This window comes from Panthera tigris, chromosome A3 (assembly GCF_018350195.1).
Source record: "Panthera tigris isolate Pti1 chromosome A3, P.tigris_Pti1_mat1.1, whole genome shotgun sequence".
Lineage (NCBI taxonomy): Eukaryota > Metazoa > Chordata > Mammalia > Carnivora > Felidae > Panthera > Panthera tigris.
In genome coordinates, this window is record NC_056662.1 from 104317616 (window position 1) to 104341856 (window position 24241).

The following is a 24241-nucleotide window of genomic DNA, read 5'->3' on the forward strand; positions in this document are numbered from 1 at the left end:
TTCTTTTTTAAATTTATTTTGAGAGAGACAGAGACAGCGCGAGTTGGGGAGGGACAGAGAGAGAATCCCAAGCAAGCTCCCCACTCTCAGCACAGAGCCCAACGCAGAGTTCAAACCCAGGAACTGTGAGATCATGACCTGAACCGAAACCAAGAGTCGGACGCTTAACCGACTGAGCCACCCAGGCGCCCCAGTGTGTACCATTTCTGTGCCTCAGTTTCCTCATAGGTAAAATGGAAGGGATAAAGCCCTCACTTCATGGCGTTATAGTGTGAGGACTAAATGAGTTACCTCACTTAGAGGTAACTTAGCATTAAGAACAGTGCCTGGACCATTGGCAATGCTCAATGAACGTTAAGTATAACCATTACTAGAACTCCTGTTGTATCCTGGGTGCCGGCCAGGAATTGTTTTAGAATAAAGCTCAGCTTCCTAAATTATCTAGAGAAGTTTCCCCTTTCATTGTAAGAGTATTCCCAGAGCACAACAGCTCTGTTCTTTCCATTACTACTTGTTTTTTCTATACTCGTTCTTAACACCCTCTGCCCCACCCAAGCTTCGCTGACTGTTCCCTTTGTTGTCTTCTGTTCGCTCCTGTTTTCTTACCTCTTACTAGACTGGAAACCACAGAGCTCTAGAACATCATACTACCTTTCAACTTGACAGATTTGTGCCTCCTACAGCTTCTGCATGTTGTTTGCAGTCTTTTAAATTGGCTGATATTTTGGTTTGGGCACCACGAAAATGAATAACATTCTGAATTATTCTTTCCTGGCTACTGGCCATGCCACTGGGAAACCTCAGGGCAGACTGGTTCAAGGTGCATGGAGAAATAGCAGGATGTACTGGATGAAGCTATCAGGAGAACATGAACATCTTGGGAACAGGCATGTGAGAATACTGGTCTTCTGTGTGTGTTATTATGTAGATTCCAACTGACACACAAAATAACTTCCTTTATTGATTCAGAACTAAAACATCAACAAATTGTTTTCTAAACAAAAAGAATATGGATGTTTCTAAAACATCAAAATCCCAACGAGCATGGAACCAACCATCACTGCATCTTAGCTTGAAAGCAGTACCTGGCACGTATCAGCAGATAACACGGGAGCACAGCCATTAATGTGCGGTAGGAGCCTCAAATATTGACTCGCATCAGCTTCTGGGACATAAATTTGTAGTTTAATTTTGCCGTGGGAGGGGTGTGGATACAGCAAAAGCCCACCAGGCCAGCATCTAAACCCCCCTGTGATCGAGTTAAATGTGCGGCCAGGTTCTCCTCCCCAGATCTTCCTGGCATGCAGGGAAGGAACAGCATTGTTATTTCCAAAACAACCACACCCACAACTACAGTCACTTTTCTTAAGCCTCCTCATCAGGATGCCCAGGTTTTTGAAAGACGGGAAAAATCCACCAATCGTATCTTCAGAATCACGACTTTGTTGGAGCTGGACTGCTCCACAGTCCCTTCCTGTCCGACCCTGGCAACGGGCCTGGATTGTGATGATCCTGCTTTGCAAAACCGCAAACATAGTTCAAAAAACTCCCTTTGTCATCTTTGAAAAGAGAATACAAAGGCATTAACAGACTGAGAAAAAGCACGGCTATACATGGGGGTTAAACCTTTTCATTTGACAAAACAAATGGCTCCCTTTAGAAACACTAATTGTTCATCTCAGAGCCACCCGCCCCCACCCCGCCAAAAAAAAAAGACTGTCCTCTGTAAGGGCTTTATAACATTGGTTCCAGGCTTGAGAAGCTTGTTAGATGCTGGCTATGTCATTAATTTTAGTAAATACACTAAATTTACTAAATTTACACAATTATGAAATAGATCACCATTGACTTAATATTTGTGAATCAGTGCTAATGAATTCTTTGGGCAGTAGTGGGAGTTTTCTTTCAGATTCATAAAAACAGCTGTATTATATTCTACTTCATATATGAAAATAGGGCTAAATTAAGAAAAGGAAAACAAACATCTTGGTTATATCTTCAAATAGAGAAGGTCTGAAAAATTAGATCCTAACACACAAGCAATTGCCTTCACAGGTATTTAGGATAAAATGATGCGCTATCAGCTTGGATGTGAATTAAACTAACAGTTCAACCAGGAAACCAGGTTGCAAGGAATGTTGCTGGGAGTCATTCACAAAAAGGAATAAGCTGCGACGGAGGTATTCTCTGGTTCTCTTTCACTTCCAGTGTTGATACAAAACACAACTTCACAGGCCGCCTCTGGATTTCAACTCTAGCTGCAAGATCCTCCTATAACACCCGTTTCCCTGGGCCCTCTTTGGGTCATGCTAAAAGGCAGGAGAAGAAAACCTCAGAAGACACACTGTAGATCAGACCCTACAGGTTGGACCCCATCCTTATGAGCACTTCGGGTACCCCGTAAAGTGTCTTCGTCTATCATAGCCCCCCCACTGGCAAGGTAAACATCACACATACCACTGACGTGTCCTGAAAAATAAACTCTTTGGCAGCCTGAGGATTCAGAAATACCTTCTCCCCTTTTTTAATGGCCTTTACATTAATGTGCCCCAGCCAATGGGGCACAGGGCAGCGTTTTCACTTGGGTCAGAAGGTTGTGGAATTCTTCCACTGCCTGTGAGTGTGCCATGGGGTTTAGCACCAGGTGTTGGAAGAGATTGACAGGCTCAGCATTCCGAAATGTCTTAGGGATCGGGATGGTCAGGGGCAGGAAGGCGTTACCAATGAGGAAATGATGGAGGGACCGTTGCTGGAGGCCACGGCCCAAGAACCAGAGGATGTCCTGGAGCCGCTGGGAGAGCATGCTGTGCTGCCAGTCTGTTAGGGGCAGCCGCAGCAACAGGTGCATGAGGGCCGTTTTGAAGTGGTAAGAGGTGAGGATAGGACGAGATGCTCCCTGGGGTAAGCTCTGAAGGTCCCGGAGACTTAAAATGATCTGGAGGCACTTGAGGTGGCAGGTGTTCTCCGGAGCAAAACGCCCTACCAGCTTCAGGAACAAGTGTTCACAGGCTGCAAAGGACTCAGGCCAGTCCACACTGGTGAGCTGTTCCTGGTCAGGAGCCTGACTCACCAAGTAGACCAACGTGTCTTCCCGTTGCACCCCCAGAACCAAGTGGATCGAGAGAAAGCGGCCTGAGCGGTAGTCCAGCCTGAGCTTGCAGGAGGTGGTAGACGGTGGGAGGCTGAGCTTAAAGTCATACTTGTGGGCCACAAGGGCCCAGGCATTGCCCATCATGTTCCGGAACCACTGTACTGTCTTGCACACGTCCAGGTGGGAGCCAGTGCAGAGAGCCACCTTGATGGTGCTGCTACACTTGCTTAGGAGAGCCGAGTGATCCCTGTGGTGGTGCACCAGGCACAGCACGTCCCCCAGAATCTTCTCACGTTTGCACACACATTCCGACTCCACCAGCACAGAGCCACAGCGGCGGCCTAGGGTCGGATCCCTCATCTCCAGCACAAACATAGTGCCCTGCGGAGGGACAATGGGCACCAGGATATCAAATTTCTGAGTCTCGTGAAGGGTTCCCCATTTCTCAAAGGCAGCCCCGATGCCCAGGCAGTCCTCCAGCTGTGGGTGAGCCTCCCGGCGGCTGAGCACCCGACAGGCCTCAATGAGGTCATCCACAAAGCTCTCTACGAATTCGCAGGTGCAGGACAGATCACGGGTGACATTCTGGACATAGTGTTTGTAAAAGGATTCCAGGGCCTCCCTCGAGGGGAAGTCAGTAAGCCAGTTATAGGAGGTGACGGGCACAACACGGACTTCCTCCTCCTCCTCATCGCTGCTGGAATCAAAGGCTGGCTCATGCTGCATGTTCTGTCGTAGGAGCTCAAAGACGAGAAAAAGGCAGAAGAGGCCAGCATTCCACAGGTTTCCCAGCAGCCAGCCCAGTGGCCCCTCCTGGCCATCAGCCTGGAATGGCCACCCCATGTCTTGCTTCCCCAACACTAACTGGTCACTGGATGTGTCTCCTCTCCAGAAGTTCTCTGCCTTCTGCTTCTGCTCAGCTGCCCGCTTTCTCTCTTCAAACTCTAGCTCCAACTGGCGCATCTCCTCGCTCATCCGCTTCTCCAGCTGCCGACTTCTGGCTAGTGTGTCCAGGTCCATCCGGTCGCTGACCATCAATGGGTGGTGAACAACATACATCACTGCCAGGAACAGAAGGCTTATCACAGCCATGGAGGCCTCTGCATCTGGAGAAGTTAGGAGGGTGGGAGTCAGTGGTGATCTTCAGGATTCATCTGCTCTCCAGTGCGTACTCCCCAGAGCCCTGGAACCCCAAATCCTGGAAGGTACTCAAGACAAACAGAAAGCTCACAGAGCTGGGCATGGACAGAGCAAGGGTCTGCCCAGGAGGTGGTCTGGGAGAAATGGGGTCAGCAAGATGTGCCACTCAGTCTTTCTGCTTTCCTTCCACATGGTGTGGGTGGTATTTAGGCTTCCAGAGTATGGACCCAGGACTGTTTTCATTCCTGTGTAGAATAGGGAGGGGGACCCTTGTGGTAGGGTGGCCTCACCCGACTCATCAGTCCACCGTGGGCACCAGGAAGGCACCGTGCCCTGCTGATCCCAGAGGGCCTTCCACTGGCAGAAAGTACTGATCTTCCTGGGCAACACCTTTCCAAATCTTGCCAGGCAGCCAACCCCAGGCCCCCAGCTGTAGCATCCCACTTCTGTGACTTCACAATCCTCATTCTGCTCACCCTGTGTCATCAGACCACTCAGCCTCTCCTCCCTCGTGCCCAGTGGGGCAACTGCCAGTGGGCACCAGGGAGGCACAGTCCTGCCATCCTCCTCTCCACTGATTCCTGCTGTGCTCTCTCTCTGAGGTCCTAAGGCTTATTATGCTGTATGCCCCTTCTTGGATGGGGAAGGCTCCACCTCTCAGCCCAGGAAAGTTCATGAAGAACCAGCTGCCCAAAGCCACTTGACAGTCAGCAGTCATCGGATCCTCTGCCTCCCCACCCACCACGAGGCCGGAAGCTTCTTGCATTCACCCCCACAAATTACTGGGCTTACCGAGATTACGAGATTACGAAGGACTATGCCGTGTGGGCGCTGAAACCAGGTGGAGGGACTCTCCTCCCTTTGGAACTTGGCCTTGCTTAGTCTCACTGCCCGCTCCAGGAGCTCTGTTAAAATTTACAAGGTACGGGGCTGGGCTGTGGTTCAAAGCAGGGTGCCCCCTCCCATTCATAACTGCCCCAAATTCCACGCCCAGAGATCCCTATTCCCATCCGCCTACCCTTCTGGGGGTTTCTCCCAGGATTTGGGGCCAGGTTACTCACCGTCGGTGTTAGCGGGAACACGGTCTTAAAGAGACAGTGCGGCCTGACCGCCCCCGCCTTTTTCCCGGCGGGGTGGGAGCTCCGTGTGCCTCGCCGGGGCCGCCCGGGGGAGTAGCCCCTCTCTCCTCTCCCGGGGAACGCACCATCTTGTCCGAGGGCCCTATTGCCAGTGCGCGGCCCGCCTGGGAGACCCCACCGCGCCGGGCGCCGCTCCGTGGGCGCCGCTCCGTGGGCGCCGGCCCCCGCACCGCGGATCCCGCCGTCCAGGCTCCGCCCCTCCCAAGCTCCTCCTACCCCAACCCCACCTCCCAGCGCGCAGCGGGAGCGCCGCCCTGGGGCCCCGGTGGCCCTGATCGCGTACGCGCGCCTTCTGTCCGCCGCTCCGACTCCCGCGGGGTCGTGTGCAGAGCAGAGGGGTTGTGGTCTCGGACTCACAGCCGAGGGGCGCGCATGCCCCTGGGGGTGGTGCCAGGGGCAACTGCAGTGCCGGTTGCCGGCTTCACGCAGCTCAATTCGCCGAGGATATACTTACTGGGAATTTGGAACGCACCGTACATATACAGCGAAGAGGATCGTGGCATGACTAGGAATTGACGGGTGGGGGGGACAGTGCGCGTCATTCCCTCTTCGGGCTCGTCCCGCGCAAAACGGCACAGGAGCTGAGGTGTGTCGACAAGGTCCGTAAGGTGCCTCTCACCCCCAGCCCACGCCCAGGCTCAGGTGTCTTTCCCCACCTCCTTTCTCCTGTGGAGGTGGTTGTCATTAAAGGACCAGACAGAACGCAAAGACCTGGCTTGAGGCCTTACTTGTCACTCACTACGTAGGAGTAAGAATCCTAAACCTCCGGGGTAGCTCTGTTGATGAGATGGCGTATAAAGGAAAACTTCATGAAGTGTGGAAACTGGACAAGATTTATAATACACTGAGATATCCCAACAGAAGGGATTTCCCAGAGAGGCTGAAGAACCCCCAGCCTTCCTGTCCTGCGTCAGCTAACCAAGGAGAAAAGGAAGTGGTATCTTTCCATGCTTATTAACCAAAGTCCTTCTTCCGGAAGACAGTCAAGTTTCAGGCCTCCTTATCCAGTGGCAATGTAGAGGTGGCCCCAAACAACTTGGACAGTGCTTCCAAAAACACTTATTTCCCTGTGGAGGAGGAAAGACTGTCTTCTGGCTGACCATGACTGAAGTTCCAAAGTTAATTTTTATAAACTTGAGGGCTACTACCAGTAAGCATTAGTGCTATCAGGCAGTGACAATGAAATTTTCTATTATTTTTTTATGACAATGTTGGGATGAAAAAAATACGTTTCAGGGTGTGCGAAACAATGGTGGTTAAAGCCACATGTTTAAAAATGTGTCATGATCAAATAAGGGTTTGTTTCAAAAGTGATTGTCATGTCAGAAGACATTTGCTCGTTTGCGCTCATGAAGTTGGTTGCTATAGCAGATAAACTCCAAGCTGGAGAAATATTCATCCGTGTAAATATCACACTTAAAGCAGCAAGAAGCCCTCTAGCAGTGAACATTTCTTGGCCTGTTTTTGGTGATTTTTCTTCTTCAGCATAATGTGAAGTGATTGCTGGCTTAGTGGGATTAAAAGAAAATCGAGTCACTTGGACACCTTGGCATTGATGCTAATTGGTGATTGTACACAAATGACATGAGGAAACTGGCAGTGGCCACTCATTTTAACAACTGAATTCCACTGTGGTGGGATTGACCCTTGTCAAGGAAGGAAACATGGTAGTTTCCCCCCCAAATAGTTTTATTTTTATCATTGGAAAATAAGACCTAGAACGTAAGTACCTTCATAACCTATGTACGATTCTGCCTCTTGGCCTGCAAAACCTAAAGTGTGTTTGAGACTATTAGTGTTTTGGGGGGCACCTGGCTGGCTCAGTTGGAGAAGTATGTGACTCTTGATCTCAGGGTCATGAGTTCGAGCCCCACATTGGGTGCAGGGATAACTTAAATAAACAAAAGTAAAAATAAAGACTATTAGTGTTTTGGTGAGAAGAGTTGCTCAAAGAATTGAGGATGTGGGTAGAAACATCAATAATCAGTTTAGGGGCTCCTGGGTCGTTCAGTCAGTTAAGCATCCAACTCGTGATCTCAGCTCAGGTCTTGATCCCAGGGTCATGAGTTTGAGCCCCGTGTTGGGCTCTGTGCTGGGCATGAAGCCTACTTTAAAAAAAAAAGAAAAAGAAATCAATTTAAAAACAGGTCATATGATTCTGAGTGATTTTTCTTTGGCTTGATGAATCGGCAAATGTTACTAATACTGCTCAGTTATGGCTGTTTTTTGTTGTTGTTTGTTTGTTTGTTTGTTTGTTTTTGAGAGAGAGAGAGAATCCCAGCAGGGGCAGTCCCAAGATGGGCAGAGAGAGAAGTGGGGCTTAGCTGAAATGGGGCTCATGTTTTACCTGAAGGCAGACTCGTGTTCACCAGATGCAGGGCTTGAACTCACAAACCATGAGATCATGACTTGAACGGAAGTCAGATGCTCAACAGCTGAGGCACCCAGGCGCCTGAGTTGCTGCTGTTTATTCAGGAAGTCGATGCAGAGTTTGCAATTACTGAAGAATTAGACTTTATGAATAGTCTGCATGGGACAACTACAGGCAGGAATATTTCTTTAAAAAAATTTTTTTTAATCTCTATTTATTTTTGAGAGAGAGAGAGAGGAGAGACAGACTGCGACTGGGGGAGGAATGGAGAAAGAGGGAGACACAGGATCTGAAGCAGGCTCCAGGCTCTGAGCTGTCAGCACAGAGCCCAATGCGGGGCTTGAACTCATGAACTGTGAGATCATGACCTGAGCTGAAGTTGGACGCTTAACCAACTGAGCCACCCAGGTGCCCCAAGAATATTTCAAAGAAGCTGAGAAAACACTAATTCAGTACAACCTGACGTGGAATCTGTTAATATATGTTACAACCGATGGTAATAAAAAAACACGGAACAGAAAAAGGCTTAGATAGACAAATTTACAAAGCTTGCGAAAATGTCAGGTGTTTCAAGCCTATGGTTATTCGTCATATTATTCATTGGCAGGTACTTTGTGGAAAATATTTGAATCTGTCATGTATTTGTGAACCACTAGTGTCAATGGTAAACTTTGTTCATTCTCATGGACTTAAAAATCGTCAGTTCTGGGAAGTTCCATCAGAAACAGATACTGAGTATCTTGACTTGCCCTACCATCATTATCAGTTTACAATCTTTTCGAGCTTGGGGATGAGATTAAAATTTTTCTAAACAAGGGGTACCTGGGTGGCTCAGTCGGCTTAAGCATCCGACTTTGGCTCAGGTCATGATCTCATAGTTGGTGGGTTCAAGCCCTGCATCAGGCTCTGCGCTGACAGTGCAGAGCCTGCTTAGGATTCTCTTTCTCCCTCTCTCTGCCTCTGCCCCTCCCCCGCTCATGTTTCTCTCTCTCTCTCTCTCTCTCTCTCTCAAAATAAACTTAAAAAAATGTAAAACACATTTTTTTCTAAACAAGAACTGCCCTCAGCTAGTCTTATCAAACACTGAACGACTTTGGAAATCAGCTTTTTGTTGTAGATTTGAGACTGTTTCTTAATGAAGTCAACATAAATTTACAAGTCAAAATGGCATTTACATATGAAATTTATTCTCGAACCAAATCATTTTAACAAACAGTCACAAGTAATACCAAGCTGCTTTTTACACTTCCAGCGCTGTCAAAAGATTAAACAAGAAGCAAGATGCCCATTCCTACCTAAATTTATAGCAGATATATTTTCTGAGCTCAAACTACAGTTCCAGCAGAGTTAGTCAGACATCAGTGCAAGTGGAAAGAATACTTCTATATTTCAAAATCCATTTAACTTTGCAATTGAGGATCTTCCACATAATATTCAATTAGAAGTCATTAATCTGGGGGGCACCTGGGTGGCTTAGTTGGTTAAGCTTCCAACTTCAGCTCAGGTCATGATCTTGCCATTCGTGAGTTCAACCCCGCCTCCGGCTCTGTGCTGACAGCTCAGAGCCTGGAGCCTGCTTCAGATTCTGTGTCTCCCTCTCTCTCTGCTCTTCACCCACTCACATCACACACTGTCTCTCTCTCTCTCAAAAATAAGTAAACATTAAAAAAAATTTTTTTAAAGAAGTGATTAACTGGGGGGTGCCTGGGTGGCTCAGTGGTTAAGTGTCTGATTCTTGATCTTGGCTCAGGTCATGATCTCACAGTTCATGAGACTGAGCCCTGGATCCAGCTTTGCACTAACAGTGTGGAGACTGCTTGGGATTCTCACTCTCCCTCCTTCCCTCTTTCTCTCTTCCCTACCCCACTCATGCTCTCTCTCTCTCTCTCTCTCTCAAAATAAATAAACATTTAAGAAAAAGAATTGATTAATCTGTAGTGTAATGACATACTAAAAAGGCAAGTAAGAATCTAATATAAGAATGAATACTTTCAATTTAATATGAATACATTCATATTAATTCATAATATGAATATGTTTAATATGAATATGTTCAAATTAATGTTTAATATGTTGTGGATTAATATATCAATTTTTGTTAGTAACTATTGAAAAACATTTTCAAAGAGGCAATATGTAATATCTCATTACATATCAGCATTAACAGATGAACATTTGCAATCAATGTGGATGATAGGAAACATACACTTTGAGCCCTAATTAAGTGCCATGTTATTTCCAAAAAATAAAGGAATTCCATTCTTTTCGTTAGTAGCCCCATATTACAAAAAAAATGCACTTGATTATTATTGTATTTTGAATTTTGTCAATAGAATTTTGTGGCAATGTATTTTCTCTCTTGTTATGTAAACGCCTACATAACATCCTTGATTCTGCCTCTTGGCTGGCAAACACTAAAACGTTTACTATCTAGATGGCCATTTACAGAAAAAGTCAACTGTCCTTTACTCTTTTTTTTAATGTTTATTGATTCATTTTGAGAGACAGCACGCGAGCAGAGTGCAAGCAGGGAAGGGGCAGAGAGGGAGAGAGAGAATCCCAAGCAGGCTCCATGCTGTCAGCACAGAGCCAAATATGGGGCTCAAACCCACTACCGTGAGATCATAACCTGAGCTGAAACCAAGAGTCGTATGCTCTACCGACTGAGCCACCCAGGTACCCCTGTCCTTTGCTTTTAAGTAGCAAAACGTGCACATTTCCCCAAAAATTCATTTTTAAAGTTTTGTCTTTTTGTAAAAATGACACGTTCATTGTAAACATGCATATTCTATAGGAGGAATAGGAAAAGAAGCTACCCTCATCCCACACTACTCAGAGATAAGTGTTACAGATTTGGGGAGTACCTTCTAGGCACGATTTGTGCCAGTATTTCCAAAAATTTGCCCCTTGGAACACTAGTGGCTCAAGTTGACCCTCATCAAAAAGATTTGTATGATGTTTCTTAGTATCATTTTAAAAACTCATAAACACAAAAAAAAATTGTGAAAAATTTGGAAAATACAGAAAAGTTAAAAAAAAAAAAACATTAAAATGAAATCACCCTGAGCCTGGGTGGCTCAGTCGGTTAAGCATCTGACTTTGTTTGGCTCAGGTCACGATCTCAAGGTCAGTGAGTTCCAGCCCTGCATCGGGCTCTATGCTGACAGCTCAGAGCCTGGAGCCTGCTTCGGATTCTTTGTCTCCCTCTCTCTCTGCCCCATCCCCGCTTGTGCTCTGTCTCTCTCTGGCTCTCAAAAATGAATAAATGTTAAAAAAAAAAATTTTTTTTTAATCACCCTTCATCCTTTGGTATCAGTTAGGATCCCCAGGAGGATTTGATTGCATACTTATGCTGGGTAATTGAGGAGGGTTTAATCAGGGAACAAGTTTCAGGGTTTGGGGAAAACTGCAAGGGATGATTATGGTTCCTGGAGCCAGTCCAACAGGGAGCCTCTCTGGGTAAGGGTGAGGCAGGGGGGGAGTGATTTGTTACCAAAACTTAAGAGGGTAACTATGTGGAGAGGATGTCTGATAAGAAAATGTGGTCTTCAGTTGAGAGGATGAAGTCAACCCTGTGGGGCACCACAGGAAGAGAGCTGAGTTCTCTCAAAACTCATTTCCTGGGGCGCCTGGGTGGCTCAGTCGGTTTAGCGTCCGACTTCGGCTCAGGTCATGATCTCACGGTCTGTGAGTTCGAGCCCCGCGTCGGGCTCTGTGCTGACAGCTCAGAGCCTGGAGCCTGTTTCGGATTCTGTGTCTCCCTCTCTCTCTGCCCCTCCCCCCTGTTCACGCTCTGTCTCTCTCTGTCTCAAAAATAAATAAACGTTAAAAAAAAAAATTAAAAAAAAAAAAAAACTCATTTCCTGCTGATGCCTCCCGTTGGCCAAAACCAATTGAACAAGGGAACAAGGGAGCCTTTTGATTCCATCCTTCTGGGTCAGTGCATGCCCTGGGGCACAGAGCAGGAATGAGAAAGAGGGGGGTCTGCAGGAGCAAAGAGAGAATATACACAATGTCACAGTCAAAGGTACCCAAACCCAATGAGCACCAGTCTGTGAGCTCAAACTCAGAGATGAAGCTGCCTTAGCTACATACAAACACATTTGAATCCCACATTTAAGATCCACTGCGCTGTTCTCTAAAAAGAAACAGGATTCCTTGGAGGGTGATGACACAACATGTCAAGACATCCAAAAAGTCAGGTGAGCCTATAACATCTTGCTGAGGTTAGAAAATGAGAAGCCCAGGGGCGCCTGGGTGGCTCAGTTGATTAAGCATCTGACTTTGGCTCAGGTCATGATCTCACGGTTTGTGAGTTCGAGCCCCGCGTCGGGCTCTGTGCTGACAGCTCAGAGCCTGGAACCTGCTTCTGATTCTGTGTCTCCCTCTCTCTCTGTCCCTCCCCTGCTCATGCTCTGTCTCTGTCTCAGAAATAAATAAATATTAAAAAAAAAAAAGAAAATGAGAAGCCCACTCAGACCTGTCTCAGGTGATGTTAGAAAAGGTATGAAGAGGCCACACAGAGAGAACTCCCACTGCTAGTGTGAATGGCAGATGACACATGAAAAAATGTTAATTATTGGCATAACTTGAGCCATGGATCTGTGAAAATACTTTTTAAGTGATATAAAGTTTTTGGAAAAGATTGTTGTGATGCACCCATGTGTTTTCAATATTTTTACCAAAATTAAATCACTATGTAAGTCTTAGACTCATGTTTTGGTCATTACACAATAAACCTATAAAAATTTAGGAATATGCTGTATGTATAAAAAATAGAATGTGTAAGTCCACATTAAAGTGGGAAATAGACAAGGGGCGCCTGGGTGGCTCAGTCAGTTGAGCATCTGACTTTGGCCCAGGTCATGATCTCACGTTCATGGGTCTGAGCCTAGCAATGTGCTCTGTGCTGACAGCTCCGAGCCTAGAGCCTGCTTCAGATTCTGTGTCTCCCTCTCTCTCTGCCCTTCCCCTACTCATTCTCTGTCTCTCTCTCTCTCTCTCTCTCTTAAAAATAAACATTAAAAAAAAATTTTTTTTTATAAAGTGGGAAATAGACCATTGTCTGGTAAGTGAACAAAAAAGCAGGTTACAAAAGCATGCTGTGGTTTAATCCCTTGCGTGTGTATTACATGCCTAAGAAAAAGTTTCAAAGGGTGGATTCCAAAATAACTTACAGTGATCCTCTGAGGATGGAGAAATTGATTACAAGTGACTTTTACCTCTCTCTATGCCTTTTTTGAGCTATATAACAACGAACAGGTAGTATTTTCACATTGTAAAAATACCGTTCAGACAGTGCCCAGTTAATGAATGAATGGGATCTGTGCTCAAAGATCTGGCGTGTCTTAGTTGAATAGAGCTCAACTTGCAGTTTCTAAAGAAGCAGGGGCTCCCACGCTGACGTGTTTAACCCAGGATCCGATTTGTGCTCGGGCGGCGTCCTCGCGGTTCCGGAGACCCGGCAAGGGGCTTCCTCGCCCGGTCAATTCACTGGGCGCCACGAGCGCCCTCCCCGAAACCGGGACAGCGCCGCAGCCACCGTAACTGTCCCCGCAGCCGCCAAGGCGCAGCCATGCTCCCGCCGCCTTTCCGCCCTCTCCAGGCTCTCAGCCCCACCCCCTGCCCCATCCAATCCCCCGCGACACATCGGTTAGAGCGAGCGACTTTGGGGGTCACAATGGTTGCCATTGTGGCGCGGGCGCATGGTTGCCAGACCCTGGAGAGCCTATGAAAGAGGATCTGGGCCAGCACTTCGCTCCATGTCACATGCAGATGGGTGATAAGTGGGTAGATGCCGTAGATGGAGAGAAGGTATATTAGTTTCCTGGGGCTGCCACACATTTTTGGTGGCTTAATACAATAATACAATAAAAAAAAATGATCCACTCTGGGGCACCTGGGTGGCTCAGTCGGTTACAACTTTGGCTCAGGTCATGATCTCACCGTTCCTGAGTCTGAGCCCCACACTGGGCTCAGCCCTGACAGCCAGCCGAGCCTGCTTGGGATTCTGCCTCCCTCTCTCCCTGCCCATCCCCTGTTGCTCTCACTCTTTTTCAAACATAAATGAACATCGGAAAAAAAAAAATTATCCACTCACAGTTCTGGAGGCTAGAAGTCCAAACTGAAGGCACTGGCGGGGCCATGCTTCCTCTGAAGGGTCTAGAGAAGAAGCCTTCCTTGCCTCGGGGTTTCTTACTTTGTAGTGGGATCATTCTGATCTGCAACTCCATCTTTATATCTCCTTCTGTGTCCCCTTCTCTGTCTCCTACAAGGAGGCTGTCTTTGGATATAGGCACCAACCTAATGCAGTATGGTCTCATTTTTATCTTTACCTTAATCACACCTGCAAAGACCCTATTTTCAAATAAGGTCTCATTCCTAGGTTCCGGGTGGACGTGAATCTTCTGGGCGGTGGGGACACTATTTAACTCAGTACAGACATGTACTATCTGTATAGGTCTACACAGATAGATGGATTAAAAGGCAGACCCTGGATTGGGGGTGGTATGAGAGGCTGAATTGTGTCCCCCTAAAACTCTGTGTTGAAGACCTAACCCTCAGTATCTCAGAATGCAACTCTATTTGGAAATAGGATCCTTGCAGATCGACGATCATGTTAAGATGAGGTCATCAGGGTAGGTCCTAATCCAGTATGACTGGTGTCTTTATAAAAAGGGAACCACCTCACACCCTTAGGATGGCTACCATAAGAAGCGAGAGAGAGAGAGAGAGAGAGAGAGAGAGAGAGAATTATAAGTGTTGGTGAGGATGTGGAGAAACTGGAACCCCTCTACACTGTTGGCAAGAATGTAAAAGGGTGCAACCACCGTGGAAAACAATGGAAGTTCCTCAAAAAAATTACAAATAGAACAACCAGATGATCCAGCAATTCCACTTCCGGGTCGGTACCCCAAAGAAGTGAAAGCAAGGTCTTGAAGGGATATTTGTATACCCATGTTCATTATAGCATTGTTCTCAATAGCCAAAGGGCAGAAGCAAACTATGTGTCCATTTGGAACAGTCATACAAAATTATCTTGACCCAGAGTGGAGGGCTGAGAGATCCATGGGCAAGCCCTGGCTCTGCCACCTGCTTGTTCTGTAACGTGGGCAAGTCACTTCCTGTCACTCTGGTCCTGGGCTCCTGATGTGTAAACACTGGGCCTGAATGGACCTCTTCCAGCTGGCATAGCTTTCATCTATTGAAAACAATGGCCCCAGTGTACCAGCCAGGCAAGAGCATGCCTTTCGTGCCTCAGACTCATTCAGCCTCAAGAACTGCGGGGGCCAGTTCCCCCAGGGTGGCCCGGGGACACTGATGTCAGATCTGTGATGTCAGCACCACACACTGGCTAAAAGGACCCATGCCCCCAGTCTCTCTCAAGTTGTAACCAAATGGTTGCCTGAAAAGACACCAGAGGCTGAGATGAGGGTCCCTTCTCTGCTTTCCTACATATGATACAATCAACCTTGTGCCTGGCACCCACCAAGCAGGCCTTGCCCTCACCCCATCTGCCTCCCAGAGCACATGCGTTCCTCCTCACTCAGCCAACCCAGAGTCCCTGAGGCTCCTAGCTAGGCTGGAACTGGCCTCAATTTGGCCTCCCAGAGTACGGCCTCCTCCTGCTCTGTCTTCTCTTGTTCTCAAGGATGGCCCCGCTTGTCAGAGCCCTGCTCTCCCTGGTTCCCAATCTGCCATTCTGCCTTGGACTGTGGACTGATGCCTGACTTGGTCCTGAATGTTAACACATGGCATTTGCAAGGACATTCCCTTACACCTAGGCACTAGCTAGATTCTAATTTCTCTCTACAAAGGGTATCTGCAAAAAAAATTTTTTTCCCATCTTGGGTTATTTACTTGAAAAAAAAAATATATATCTGGTTGGTGACATTTTCTCAGACTCTAAAATTGTAACACACATGTTATAGTAATTATATGAATCTTTATGGGACCACAGGAAGTGAATACTAAGGTTGGGCTGTCCTGGCAAATCCAGGTGAATGGTCAACGGGACTATGATCTCAACAGTGGAATTCCTTGCTGATCCCCAAACCCTGGACTTTGCCCCATCCCCTATTCACTTACTTCCCAAAAACTCCCTCTCCTGTCTTCTGGGTCTAAGTGTCTCCTCGGTGAGTGTCTCCCAGCACCCAGCCCTCGAAACAAGCAGGCGTCACATTTTAGGGAATGAATCGATGGCTTTGGACAACCACTCTCCCCAATCCAGTCAGTGTCCCTTTCTTGTCTTTTTTACCCCATCAGACACTCCACTCCAGCGAGGCCTTTGGCTTCTGTCCTCAAAGTGCATTGTTATAGCACTCCTTGCTATGAAGGAGACACAAATTATCTGAGTTGGGAAAGAAGGAGGAGAGGGGGAAGAGGGACATAGAAAGGTTAGAGGCTAGGGTGAGTCCTGATGGAGGGGCCCATCATTGCTCTACCTAAAACCCCCAGAGGGGGCCAAAGGGGAAAAAAATCATTTCCCCCCTACCCTTCTAAGTTCTCTGTGCGGGACCTTGTAATAAGACAGATTAACAAGAGAAAGAATTACATAATTGTATTAACATGCATACTTCATGTATGCATTAGGAGACACCTAGGAAAAAATGAGTAACTCTCCAAGATGGCTTAGAACTCAGGCTTAGGGGCACCTGGGTGGCTCAGTCAGTTGAGCATCCAACTCTTGATTTCAGTTCGGGTCATGATCTTATAGTTCATGGGATCGAGCCCCACATCAGGCTCTGCAAGCTCTCTCTCTCTCACTCTCTGCTCCTCCCCCACTCACTCACTCTCTTAAAAATAAACATTAAAAAAAGAACAACAACTCAGGCTTAAATACCACTTATCAGACAAAAGAAAGAAGGGTGTGGCAGAGGCCAGTTATGGGAGATGACCAGGAAGAGTACAGAAAACAAGAGTGAGGTTTGTTCTGCATTTAAGTGCCTTCTTCATTAGTAAGAGTTTATGTTAATTAAAAGCAGTTTTTAAAAGTTTTATTCATTTTTGAGAGGGGAGAGGGGCAGAGAAAGGGGGGGGGGGACACAGAATCTGAAGCAGGCTCTGGGCTCCAAGCTGTCAGCACAGAGGCCAACGTGGGGCTCGAACCCATGAACCGTGAGATCATGACCTGAGCTGAAGTCGGACACTTAACTGACTGAGCCACCCAGCCTCCTCAAGAGTATATTTTAAAGTCATTCTTCTCTTCCTGGTTCAGAGAGGGAGATGCCTTTATAAGTGGAGTTTTCTTTTATAAATATAGATTTCTCTTACAAAAGGGAAACTTCGACTCTATTTTCAGAGCTTCTCCTTTGCCTGCTATTTCTCAAAAATTATCAGCTCAAAATTTTCCTAATGCCAAAGATATCCTAACGTATATTTTTGGGTGGTACTTTCTGGTCTTCTATGGAGTGAAGGGGATCCTGATAGTTTGAACATAAGAGAGCTGGAGAGGGGCTGCACAAGATCTCTGCTGTGTGTAAAGAGACCTGGGGACTGCTCCAGCAAGCTTCCATGGGCCCTCAAAGGAGTGGAAGTGGCACAGGGCATGCAAGAAGGTAGACCTCTGGAGCCCAGAGCTGTACCCGGGACCTGCATGAGCCAGCAGATGGGAGCAGAGGGCCAAGGAGTGAGTTTCTTCCAAGAGCTTGGGTGCAGCCTTGGAGAAAGGGGTTGTGGGAAGTATAATAAAAAACAAAATCTTCTTCCAACCCAGAACACCTCTCCACAAAGGTATTAGGACAAAAAAAAACCAGTTTTGTTATTAAATAAGCATTAAATCAGTGAAGGAAATCAGAATGTCACCCCAAAACATACTTTTAACATAAAAATTATGTTGAGCTGAAGGCAATTAAGAAGCAAAAAATGCAATAAAATCTCTCTCTACACTTCCCCCTTTCTGACTAAAGGCAGGACATAAACTCCCCCCTTATTGAGGACAGACCTATCAGCCCAGAGACAGCACCAGAGGAACCTGCAAGCACTCCTCACTTCATGAGTTTCCTCCTGCACATTTACCTTCCTTCAGTTTGCTGCCCTTGGAAGCTTAAAAGTGCTCTCCTTTGGGGGCGATTGGGTGGCTTAGCTGGTTAAACATCTGACTCTTGATTTCAGCTCAAGTCATGATCTCACAGTTCATGAAATCAAGCCCCATGTCGGGCTCTGCACTGACAGTGGAGATCCTGCTGGGTATTCTCTCTCTCTCTGCTTCTCTCTGTCTCTGAAAACAAAACAAAAACCTGCTTTCCTTTGTCCTGTCATTTCTCCACAAATTGATTATTCTTTATTGAAGGTGCTTCATAAGCTAGAGTTCTAAGCCTCCACTTCGAGTTACTCTTTGTGTAGGTTTCTTCAACTATACAAATTAAGAAACTTTTTGTTTTGTTAGCATCCCATTTGAAAAATCCAAGAGGGGTAGAAGTAAAATTTTGCCTGCCCTACCCCAGAATGTGCGCTACCTCCCTTGACGTTTGAATTTTTTTTTTTTAAGTAGGCTCCATGCCCAGGGTAGGGCTTGAACTAGACAAATGCCCCGCACCCCCACCCCCCAATCAAGAATGCCAGTCAGGTGTCCCAATATTTGCATTTCATAAAGATAGCTCCCAGGCCCCTGATGAAACATTCCTGAGCTGTGAGACTGGCCAGAGTACTAGTGGCTTGGTCATTAAAAAGATTTACGTACAGGGGTGCCTGGGTGGCTCATTCAGTTAAGTGTCCACCTTTGGCTCAGGTCATGATCTTGTGGTTCATGAGTTCAAGCCCAGCATCAGGCTCTCTGCTGTCAGCACAGAGCCCGCTTCAGATCCTCTGTCCCCCCACCCCAAACCCTGCTCTCTTCCCCTCCCCTGCTCATGCTCTCTCTCTCAAAAATAAACATTAAAAAAAAAGATTTATGTACACTGAAGAGGACAGAGAAAGACATTCTGAAAAGAAAGGGAGTGGGAGAAGTCTCTCATCAACAAGGAGAATTAAGCCTCTTATTTGTAATTTGTGTCTGGCCTTATGGGGTCCTGACTGAGCCAACCGACACTTGCCTGGGCTTGTCCTGAATTGACCAGGGTAATTTCTGCCACATAATGGGATGGAAACTTAAGCCAGGAATTCAATGTAAGTGGAGACATTTTTTTAAAGTGGATTTTATTTTTGCACCTCTGAATTCCTGCTGTACACCGTTTAAAGCATTTGAAGCTAAATGAGGTTTAATTCTCACAAAAGTACACGGCTTCTGACTGGGAAGAGGTATGGGAGCTACCTCTCAGGGAGATAAGTAGACACCTGCCTTCGCTCTGACACCTGGGCAGAGGACACGGCCCAGCAAGTGGCAGTCACATTCCTGTCCCTGCAAACACCTGCCAGTCATACCTTGGGCAGGAGCCCTGCCTAATACCTTGGCTCCCACTGCTTCTTGGCTAAAGTCCAGGTGCCCACCCTGACTCAGGCCCCGGCGATGTATCCTAGTCCATCCTGACCCCCGGGCCACTCTGAGTTCCTTTTGGGTCCTTGAGAGCACCAGGCTGTTCCCTGTGGTGAAATCCTGCTTACCCACCAGGTGCAGCTGGAAGGACATGGCCTCTGGGGGCCTTCTGTGACTCTCCCAGGACTGGGTTAGGTGCCCCCATCATGTGCCATCCCTTCCATTACCCCCTGAGAGAAGCTCTTTCTGTCCATCTCTGCTGCCTAACAAAACGGGCACCAATTAGAGCTGAACGAATGGATGGTGGGCAGGTGGGTGGCCAGGGCCTCTCTCACCCAGGGCAGCCCACACCTGGTTGTCTCTCATGCCCAGTAGCGTGCAGTGAGGTCTACCTGATGAGAAGGAGGGGCTAGGCAGGGTCCGGGAGCTGATCCGTGTATGTTGTATCCAGCACACTCTGCTTGGCTTCCTGGGCCAGTGCATTCTGTCAGATGCAGAGCTGCTTCTTGGCTCACGTGGGGAAAAGGATGGATGGACAGACAAAAGGACAGAGGGACAAGTTGGGGGGGTATGCATCAGGGCCACAACCTCCATCCCGGGGGCTCCCTGTATCTTTCCGCTCTTCTTATCTGCCCTGGCAGGGATGGCCAGGCCAGGCCAGTGACCGGAAGGGTGACTAGGAGAGTTCTTGACTCACCCTGGGCCTATCCAGCATGACAGAGCCCAGAACCTGGGCACAATTAAAAAAAAAATTTTTTTTTTTAACATTTATTCATTTTCGAGAGGCAGAGCACAAATGGGGGAGGGGCAGAGAGAGAGGGAGACGCAGAATCCGAAGCAGGCTCCAGGCTCCGAGCTGTCAGCACACAGCCCGACGCAGGGCTCGAACCCACGGACTGTGGGATCGTGACCTGAGCCAAAGTCGGACGCTCCACTGACTGAGCCACCCAGGCACCCCTGGGCACAATTTTAGAGCCACGGGGGAGAGGCAGGATGGCCTGTGGGAACCAAACACGGCACCCGGCCACACAGCCCTTAGAGCTATGTGTGCACACATGTGCACACATGCACTTGATATGTCCGTGAGCATGTACACCTGGTCCTTCCTCCCCCCCACCCCCACCCCCCTGTCTGCTCACACCTGGTGCCCATCTAAGTTTGTAGCTGGCGGCATGTATATCTGGGTCCAGCTATGTGTCTCCAAGCATGCGTGTGGACGGACACACGAGTCTGAGGGGCAGGAACCAGGCAGAGTCCCACTCTCAGGCCAGCCTGCGTAAGGGTAGATGTTTGCCTGACCCCAGCATGTCTCCATCTGCAACTGATCCTCACAGAGTACAGACAGCTCAGCTGTTGACGGTTACAGAAATGTCGGATCAGCTTTAGGCTGGGTTTTGAAGAGAGATATGGCCCTGGAAAGAGCCAAATTCAGTTTGCTTAATAGTAAACTGAAACACGAACAGGGTCTTCTAGGTAAAGACTGGACCATTAGGACCTGAGTCTTTGACAGAGGTCTCATGTGTTGTCAGCACCTGCGCTCCCTCCATTAATTACTTGTGGAGACACTGTTGTATTAGGCAGGACTTACTGTAGGCAACTTGAGTTCGTCTCAGTAGGTGAAGGGGTAAGTAAGGCAGGGCTTACTCCATTAATTTTGACTAAAATGGTCCCTTTTGGATAGAATTAGCACTCTATAGGGAAGGAGAAACTTTTCCTTTTACACTCTTATGTTCTGTACCCAAGTCCTGCAAATTAAACTAACAAAAGACAGATTAGTAGGAGAAAAGGTATGTAAGTTTTATTGTATGTGCATGGGGGCTTCACAGAAAAGAAGTGAAAAACCCAAAGAAGCTGTTAGATTCTGGCACTTGATATACTATTTTAAAAAAGGGATAAGTTATGGAAAAGAGACAAGACAAAGGAAAGGGGGGATGGCTCCTAGGGGCTGTAAATTGTGGGGAGGTGACTAGGAAATAATTGTGGGCAGATCAGGGTTGTTTAGGAAGATCTGTTCTGCAGACTCCTCTCTGCAATCTCCAGTCTTGTTATGGGAGAGGGAACACTTTTACAAATGGAAATTTACGTTCTGCGTTTTGGCAGAAAGGGTTAGAGCAGAGTTTTTTTTTTTTTTAATGTTTATTTATTTTTGAGACAGAGAGAGACAGAGCATGAGCAGGGAAGGGGCAGAGAGAGAGGGAGACACAGAATCTGAAGCAGGCTGCAGGCTCTGAGCTGTCAGCACAGAGCCCGACGCAGGGCTCGAACTCACGAACTGTGAGATCATGACCTGAGCTGAAGTCGGACGCTCAACCGACTGAGCCACCCAGGCGCCCCTAGAGCGGAGAGTTCTACCTGTGTCCACTGTTTCTCAATTGCCTTCAGCTCTAAATAATCCTTATGCCAAACTGGCATATTTTGGGGTGGCATGTTCTGGACCCCTTCAACCGCATTAGCTGAACAGAGCATCGCAAACCTACATACTTTTGGCACTTTGTTTTTATATGGTATAGAGAAGCTAAGTACATTCAGGTCTGTTAATAAGCATGAAAAACTGTACTATAAGCAAACACGTTTCTGTTCATAAAATTTGCTAGTTTACTCATACAGAATGCTGGCATGTGACAGTTCACTACTGTCTACTATTTTCTCTGTAAAAGAAAGGCTACAAACAGTTAAAAATCATAACTAGTACATATAGTTAAAACTACTAGAAATAATAAGGATGAAGAAAAACGACCGCGCATGAAGAGTATGCAAGAAAAGTAGGATATATTTATCGATAAGGAAAGGTATGAAGTTTGAAGGATGTGTTTTTGTTCTGGGAAAAAGAGAGGTATTTTATTTTAAAATAGAATGACTGGTTGCTCCAGAATGAAAAGAGGAAATGTAGAAAAATAGACAAATACTTGAATGAATATAGGAAAACTGTAAAAGGTTTGCAGAAAATAGACCTTATCTCATGTAGTCAAGCTGAATAAGACTTGAATGGATTTGTTTCAAGGTCTTAAAAAAAAAAAAAAAAGAGCTTTAACCACAAAAATACACTGGTGCAAATACATTTGGTTTTCTCTCTGTTAGAATGACGATGTTTCCTTAGAATATCATTCTGCTCTTAAGAGATTGTAAAAGCTTTCTTCTGAACCTTTTGAGTCATCTGCCTAGGACACCAAGATCTTAATCAGAATAATTTCAGGTGCTTTACGCTAACCTTTATCATATCTTTGACTATTTAAGAGAACCAAGACTTCCCACATTGAAAAGGGCTAACGTGTTTTACATTTTTGACAATTTCATCTTCCCCAAATCAAGTCCTAAATGAAGTTTGTTTGACCTCAGACTAACTTTGGAATTTCCTAGAGAGTTCCTGGAAAATCTCAAAGGCTCTGTTCTTTCACTTTGTAGACAAACAGATGTTCGAGTAATTAGGTTTCTTTGATTTGTTAAATTGCATAAAAGGGCGTTGTCAAATAGAAGTTTTAACCTTCCTAGATTTGCTTGGGTAAATATTATTAATGTAAATATTTTGGAAATTGTATAACATTTACAAAAATTTGTCAATACCTTTGCTAACCATGGTATGGCCTAATATAATGCCATTAGTCCAAATCCTGGTTATTTTTGTTATGTGTCACAGATGCAATGGCATGTTCTTATCAAATGAACTCTCATGATCTTTAGAAGTCAACAGGTTCATTGAACTCCTAACCCAGGATCAAATGGAACAAGAATTGATTACATGGGGGGCACCTGGGTAGCTCAGTCAGTTAACCATCTCTTTTTTTTTCCTTAAGGTTATTTATTTATTTATTTTGAGAGAGAAGAAAGGGAGAAGGGGAAGCCCAAGCAGGGCTCTGTGCTGTCAGGGCGGAGCCCGATCTCACGAGCTATCAGATCATGACCTGAGCCGGATGCTTAACCATCTGAGCCACTCAGGTGCCCCAAACATTTGACTTTTGATCTTAGCTCAGGTCTTGATCTCAGGGTCATGAGTTCAAGCCCCAAACTGGGCTCCTCGCTGGGTGTGAAGGCTACTTAAAAAAAAAATAAATTGATTAAATGGAACTGAGTTAACAGATTAAAGGATGATTATGGCTATTTTTTAGAACACTGCTAATGCTTTAATGTTCTCTTTTCCAGACATAAGGAATCCCTTTCACTTAAACTGTCTATAACTTACAATAGTTAAGTAGATTATACTTTTGTAAGATAAAGCACTTACCTTTTCTCCCTCTCTGATCCCTTGAGAATTTGGAAACTCTTATTGAATATTCTTATTTCTATGGCAATATAATTACTTGAATAAGTTCAATAAGAACCTGTTCTTGTAACAGGACATAATTGGTTAGATTTGGATAACATTAGTTAAATATCCAAGGTTTTGAGTGAATGTCATATTTCAGAATGATGCAGAGAATCAGATAGGTAGGACCATACGGTTCTAAGAAACCAGGTTTAACTTTATAGAGCCAATGCTTACAAGGTGTTCTGGGAAAAATCATCCTGATACCTGGCTTACAGGGTTCCCAGTCTTCTCCCATTCCCCTGACTTGGCATCACTGAAAGCTAAACCTGCCTTCTTCCAGAAGCCTGCAAGCTAAAGGTGGGGAATTTGACATAAACGTCAAAGAAATCACCATCGTGCTTGCTGCTGAGAAACTTCACCAGATCACCCCGTACCATCACCAAAGACATTCAGACTGAAGATCAGGGAATTTCTTGGATTGCCAGTCCTGTCCTCAAGCCCAACATCTGGAAAATCTCAACTGGCAGATCTCTGGACTCAGAAACTGGGTTTCCAACCATTAACTTTTTTTCCTTTTATTTTTATAGAAATTCTTCTCAGTAAATGCCTGAATGCACACCCCATCCAGCACATACCCTCTACCCCTAACTCCAAATAGATGGTACAGCCGATCCTTAATGAGCAAAAGGCAACCAAGTGAGAACACGGACTTCTTTTCAGAGGAAAGAAGAATGTCACTCCTTTCCTTGGACGAGAGGGGGATTGATAAAAGAGTCTCTCTCTGACCAAATTTGAATCAGGCTCCTCTGAGCTCTTTCCAACAAGGCCTTGACTTTTGGACTTC

The 24241-nt window shown here is 46.3% G+C and overlaps 1 protein-coding gene and 1 long non-coding RNA gene across 5 annotated transcripts; one reads left to right on the forward strand and one right to left on the reverse strand.

Annotated features, from left to right (window-relative positions):
* Window positions 1-936: 936 nt before the first annotated feature.
* ITPRIPL1 (ITPRIP like 1) lies at window positions 937-5510 on the reverse strand. 4 transcript variants are annotated; one of them, XM_042982065.1, is made up of 3 exons: window positions 4522-4644; window positions 2722-4197; window positions 937-1559 (listed from the first exon to the last, which is right to left on the reverse strand). In XM_042982065.1, exons 2-3 carry the CDS (start codon window positions 4181-4183, stop codon window positions 1435-1437), a joined length of 1587 nt encoding a protein of 528 aa, XP_042837999.1. In that variant the 5' UTR covers window positions 4184-4197; window positions 4522-4644; the 3' UTR covers window positions 937-1434. The 4 variants fall into 4 exon arrangements, with proteins under 4 accessions (XP_042837999.1, XP_007082447.1, XP_042838000.1 ...); XM_007082385.2 differs by lacking the exons at window positions 937-1559; window positions 4522-4644 and adding an exon at window positions 5293-5510 and having other exon boundaries at window positions 2501-4197; XM_042982066.1 differs by lacking the exons at window positions 937-1559; window positions 4522-4644 and adding an exon at window positions 5024-5113 and having other exon boundaries at window positions 2501-4197.
* Window positions 5066-24241, forward strand: LOC122237390. The gene is made up of 2 exons (XR_006215906.1): window positions 5066-5153; window positions 23985-24241. It is a non-coding gene; the product is annotated as an uncharacterized LOC122237390 (long non-coding RNA).